This window comes from Cynocephalus volans, chromosome 1 (genome assembly GCF_027409185.1).
Source record: "Cynocephalus volans isolate mCynVol1 chromosome 1, mCynVol1.pri, whole genome shotgun sequence".
Taxonomy (NCBI): domain Eukaryota; kingdom Metazoa; phylum Chordata; class Mammalia; order Dermoptera; family Cynocephalidae; genus Cynocephalus; species Cynocephalus volans.
Window position 1 is genome coordinate 246,050,664 of NC_084460.1, and position 6,417 is coordinate 246,057,080.

At 33.9% G+C, this 6,417-nt stretch overlaps 1 protein-coding gene across 3 annotated transcripts in view; it reads right to left on the reverse strand.

The window, feature by feature from the left end:
* CCDC141 (coiled-coil domain containing 141) overlaps positions 1 to 6,417 on the reverse strand; it is a 167,743-nt gene that overhangs the window by 16,848 nt on the left and 144,478 nt on the right. For all 3 annotated transcript variants that reach the window (XM_063088574.1, XM_063088567.1, XM_063088560.1), the window contains 2 exons: positions 1,697 to 1,837; positions 641 to 835 (listed from right to left, as the gene is read on the reverse strand). In XM_063088574.1, coding sequence (XP_062944644.1) covers positions 641 to 835; positions 1,697 to 1,837 — 336 coding nt within the window. The remainder of the gene's footprint in view (positions 1 to 640; positions 836 to 1,696; positions 1,838 to 6,417) is intronic.

The window sequence follows — 6,417 nt, forward strand, 5'->3', positions numbered from 1 at the left end:
TGTTAAATCTAAAAACTCAACTGCATTAGTGGCGTACATTTTTTCTGCTTTGTATCTCAGAATAGTGGGTGACGAGAAACACTCAAGAACTTCAAGTGTACCGTTTCTTCAATATGAAGACTGCAGATAACTTTAACTTGTCAAACTTCATATATTTTCTGTATACTCTACCATTTATCCTCTTGACAATAACAAAAATAACATCACTGGCAACTTTTTGTACCTGAAAAATCATGCTATTACTTTCTTTCTAAATATTTTCAAATTCCAGAAAATAAATAAGTCATTCTGAGTATTTTAAATAGATACCTGGCAGGGAACATAATTTTATGATGGCTAAACATCTTGAGTCGGTGAGGTTATGCAGAAATAGGAACTCTCACATGTTGCAAGAAAGAGTAATTTAATAAAATCTTTTTGAAAAGCTATTGGACAATACAATCAAAAACCTTATAACATTCATCCCCTTTGGTCCAGCAATTCTACTTTAGGAAATTATCCTAAGGAAATAATCACGAAAAGGAAGATTATACATGGATTTAAAGAAAGTAATAGCTAATACAGCATTGTTTTAAAGTGGCAAAACAATTTTTTAAAGCAAAATTACAACATGGATACCATTGCAACAAGAAGAAGATACCTCTTCTATTATCTCCTGGAGATGCTCAGTCAGGTCCAAATTCTTCTTGTAATCTGTCACAACTTTGTCAAAGTCATCCACATGTTTTTGCAGATCCTTCATGGCTTCCAAAAGGACATTAACTTTACTACTTGGATAATTTAAGAAAGAATCAGAAGTTTTATTAAAAACTTTTTCCATTTTCCTTTTCAAAGCCTGCACAAAAAATAAGTAAATAAATAAATTTAAAGTCATCCAATTTTTATTTATGATGTTAGTGATTAAATGGTGAAAGAAAAATTTGAAAGAACATTTGTAGCTTTCTGCATTTTGATAGGTTAATATCATAATTACATAAATACTACAAATGCATTTTGGAAAGAATGGGTTTTCCTCCAGATATTTTATTGATTCAGATTCAGCAAATATATAGAAAATGTACTATTACCAAGGTCTATTCCAAATTTCAAGAATAATAATATGATTAAAAAAACAAGCAAAAAAACCACAATGAGCTTATAATCAAATTCTTGTTCTCAATAAGCTTACTGAGATGTCTCCTGGGAAAGGCATTCAAGTAGTCTAGCCAGTACATATGATCATTAATATAGGAGTAAAGGGCTATGGGTGTATTAGTGGAAACCCCTAATATAGGTGGGTGCAAGGAAAGGAGGAGGGGTGTAAACAGGTGTGTGTGTGTGAGCACATGCACATGTGTGTTTGGGGAAAGAACTGAAGCAGACAGGCTGGGGAGGTTCAGCAGAAATCATTCTGGAGCTGCCTCAAAAGATAAAATCAACATATTATACATTTTACACAAAGAACCCAATTGTTAGAAAAGTAGAAATTATATATATATATATATATATAATTATATATATATAATTATATATATATATATAATATATATATATATAAGGGTGTATATATATATATACACCCTTTCAGTCTCAATGCTATAAGAAACCTGAGTTAGTCATTTAGAATTTAAATGCAAAATGATTTTGCAATAATTGTAGTAGTACACGCACGAGTACATACACATGTCCACATACGCACACCATACTTTCTCATTACCTGCATTTTTTCTGCATACATATCAACTTGCTGAATTTGATATTTAAGAGCCTTCAGATTCCGAGCTTTTTCATTTTTTTTAGTGTAATTAAACTTCAAATTGTTGAATTTCTTTTTGATATCTTTGAATGACTCTTTGAGCTGCAGTTTAATAAAAAGAAACAGGTGATTTCCTTAAAATGAGAAAACTAATATTCAGTTGTAATAAATCAGAGAACTAAACACTTCAAAATATTTCATAATCTTCCAAATGTATTCAGAGTGATTTTCAATAGAAAACAAATCTGCTAAGTGGTCATTAATGTGAATTTAAATATATCCCCCCCCCGTACAAGTAATTATAAATTATTTTTAACACTTTTTGATTTGTAATTTTTAACTAGGATTACAGTTATAGGAAATCCCTCTGACCCCCAAGCAAGAAAGCTTCTAACATATCATACATAGATTTTCAACAACTCTAATTTTCTTATTTGTATTTATTTGGTATCATTTTTCCCATTCATTGGTTCTCTATATGCTAACACTTGTCCCAGATCCTTCTATCTCCCAATGGTCTCTTACAGCCATCATGTATAAATTTACTAAAGCTCCAAGGAGTGATTCATGTTGAAGAGGTCAATGAAGTGTTATGTTTAGACAACCTAGGACATGAGTGAGATGGAAAAGAAGAACCAATATGAGTTTCAGTGGGAAAAAATTTTCTTTGCCCAGGTAAAAATTATTTTTCATGAACAGTTTCCAGAAGAGTTTTGCTTTTTCGATACAGGCCATTAACTTCAGAGGTCCTTCAGAAATAAAAAGAAGTAAAGTGAAGTTTTTGCCAATGATGGTAATGTTAACTTGTATGTAAACAGAGTATATGGCTATACATTGAGAATAGGGTTCAGATATGAGTCTTAAGAATGATTCAACTTTACCAGTGCATCAAAATTCTAAGCAGTCCAGCTCCCTTAAACACACCACTTTCTGTCCCTTCTCTATATTCAAGAAGGATAAGCATATTGACAGACACCTCTCTATTTGTATTATCAGAAAAGAAGAACAGAGAAAATAAAAACCTTCTCAGATTATATAAAGGCATTTCACAGCAAGAGTGAACAATGTCATGGCTGATAATTTGAGCTATGATAATGAAAATCAGAAAACCATTAAAATTCTTTTCAATGACAGAAAACATTATTTTGGAGAAAGTAAAGGCCGTCCACATGCTAGATTTTAGACTTGTAATGTAGAAAAACATACCTGTCCTAGAAAATTCATGCTTTCTCAAAATGCTTATTTCAAATTCTACATATTGTGAAAATGAAACCTTGACCTTATCTTTAACACTTCTTGGAGACAATCACGTATAAAGCCCTAGCCAACTTGTGTACATGGAAATTATTATACAGATGCAATTTTTGTATCTGACACACCTATACTTAATCGGTGTTGTTTATTTTATATAGTAAATGAAATCATTGAACATTAGTTTAAAGCTACAAACTAAACCAAGCACAGAGACCAAATGAACCATTTTAACTGATAAATCAGTAATGTTCAGAAGGAGTGAAAAGAGCTACAGCTTCAATACTTAAAAATTATTTCTTTATTAGAGCTCAGCAAATATTTAAAAGATCATATTCAGTTGGTATACTTTTGAAATAACCAATAAATATTTACATTCTATGACATTTGATATTTTAATATGCATGTGGTTGATTTCAGCAGGAAAGAATAAATGAGATCAATTTTATGCGATGGAGATATAAAGGGGCTACATCCTTAATTATTCACATAAAACTGTGGCAGGAGCTTTTCCCCCCACAAAGTCATGATCTGAAACGACAAATGTAATAAGTACCACATCTGAGGAATCCAAAAATTCTTGTTTTAAAAAACATGTCCTGTTACTGTTTAATGAGGACAGAGTTTCTGTTTGGGATGATGAAAAAGTTCTGCAGATGGATGTGGTGATGGCTACACGACCATGTGAATGTGAACTGTATACTGGAAATGGTGAAGACAGTACATTTTATATTATGTGTATTTTACCACAATTAAAATAAAAGGGGAAAAACATGTTGTGTAATTAACATTTATCCACTGGAAAATAAAATTTTATATTCTTATATTTCTTGACTGAAACATAACATATATTACAAACTTCAGTCTAGAGGAAGAAAGAAAGGCTCTGTCATCAACCTGATAAAGACTGGGTCACATCTGCTTGATTTAATGGGAAAGTTCGACGTCTCTTCGGAAATTATATGATGAATGGAAAAAGGCTGGGGCTTATCACTCTAATTCTAAGCCATGAGATTTTAAGTCTACTTTAGATTAAGAAATTTGAGACTGATAAAGGATGAATGTGATTTTATTTCTGTTTGCTTCAGAATGTGTATGCACTTCCCCTGAAGGTGATTTTTAAGGCCAAAGAATGTTCATGACCTTGTGGATACATGAAATGGGATCAGCTTTTTTCTGACACATGAGCTCCCTTGACAAAGTTGCTGGCACTCTTCTCTTTTGGTCTCACTGGAAATCTATTTAAAATCTCAACCCCTGTGTCTTTCCCAACTCAAATTCAGGACAACTGCAGATACAAGTGGAAGGTAGTATGCAGAGCTACCTTCAGCAATTAGGAAAACTAACCATACTTAATTTTTTTACCTGCATATTCCAATATGAAAACTTAACTTCCCATTTAATCCCCACATAGCTTATGGTCATAGTTTTAAAGGAACTGAGTGCCATGATTGCTTGGTTGTGGTATCATTGTTGATGCAGCTGTTTCTAACTTTAGCAGTTTGTCAACAATGGGAAATGCTGGAGATGGGTAAGACAACAGCTCAGCTTGAGCACACAAACAGAAAAAACACAAACCGTGGCGTGAGAAAAATTCTACCTTATTAGAAATCCTTAAATGTGGTTATAATTCATATTACCAAAATTTCTGAAAGTCTCAAGAAAATTAGGGAAAAGATATTTTTCCAATGGATGATTTGATTGCCCTATCTTTCTACTTGCTCAGCTCCTCCATGTTTGCCACACAATATGCAGACTGAGTCAACATATCTATAATTAGAAAAAAATTATTATGATTTAGAAACCACAGGTCTTTTAAAACTGGCAGAATGAACATGTTTACCAAATTTCCCAGCAAGCTGTAAGCCCCTGTCAGGGTTAGGAATGAACAAAGCTTTGGGGAAGAAACAGAAAGCAAAGAGGCTGATGACAAGCGAGGCTGGCTTGCTATTCTTAGTGTTGACTAAGCTGGTTGAGGCAGCTTTGGCACAAGAATGTATTATTTGTAAGTCTGTTGCTGGTAAGGCCAATTTGTGTGAGTGACATGGGACATTTTAAAATGGAGGAAACACATTTAAAAAGAAAGTCTTTCATTAGAACTACAGCACACGTCTGGCCAGAAGCAAAAATACAAAATGGGCAGTCAATTTTCATCCCTCTCAGTGTCTACTTCCTGAGCTTCTTTTCTTGCCCGCCATTTTGCTCACTCCGGAAGCTTTCCGAGGCTCATTTTCAGTAACAGAAGGTTGTAATACTATCACCTCCCAGGCATGCTTGCATTTGAAATGAAGAAATCCAAAGATTCAAACTCTGACCCAAATGATTTGCTATGATTATAAGTGGTAGGATATTCAGTCTTGGTGCTGGAGAGGTTCAGAATAAGACTTCTTGGCGTCCTGCCATTCGGCAACCACACCACTGTCTTCCTGTGTTCACGGCCAGTCTTGTCACAGCACAGTGGAGCAACTTAGAGTGAGAAGACAATTGCTCCATCTTAAATTATAGGTGGCAGCAGGTCTCAGGCAAAATATTTTATCCATTCTGAATGCATGTTTCATGTCTTCATGATATGTTTGTTAAGTTTTATCTGTTTTATTTTCTGGACACGATAACTATAATTTTAAACTTCAGCTTTCTATATTTATTCTTCAGGAAGCTCCCACTTTGTAGATGTTAAACAGCAACATTTTAAAAGATTTTAACACCTATGGGATGAATGCCTTTGGAACAAATTGTCATCTTTCCTATTCTCTCGCACACAACATGCAAGTGGACCCAGAGTGGGGCCTAACTAACGAACAGCTGAGACATGATACCCCATGGGTTTTAATTTTCCCTTGAATAAGTTTCCTGAGAACATTTGTATTCTTGTAGCCTGGCACACAGTGACTACATTAAAGACATTTGTTGAATGAAGATAATGTAGTCTCTTTCTTTTGAATGATGAATTTGGGTTATAAATCTGGAGAATAATTACTGTCTGTGCTGAGCCATAGTGCTGCCCCAGTAGGTGTTTGGCCCTCTACACAAACTCTTTTTCTGCTTCCTTTCCTGCCATTCTTCTTTTCTAGTTTACTGCCCCTAATCGGACCTGTATCCCTGGAATTCAGATGATCAAGTTATCCAAGTTGACAAAAGAATTTGTACCACTGGAACACATGACTGAAATATGTAATATACATGGGAACTTCAAAAAGTTCATGGAGAAATAGAATTGAAAGATAACTTTTTGAAGTACCCTCATATATGCTAAGTCCTTCTCTGTTTACTTCCTGATGGGCAAGATTTTGCTACCGTGGATAAATTTCCAGGTAAGATAAAATAATTATTGGAAAGCTTCTGTGTGGAAAATTTATTTTGTGAAAATGGATACCAACCTGATTTTATTATTACTAGTCTTTCAGCAAAGTAATTGTTGTAGCTCATAATAT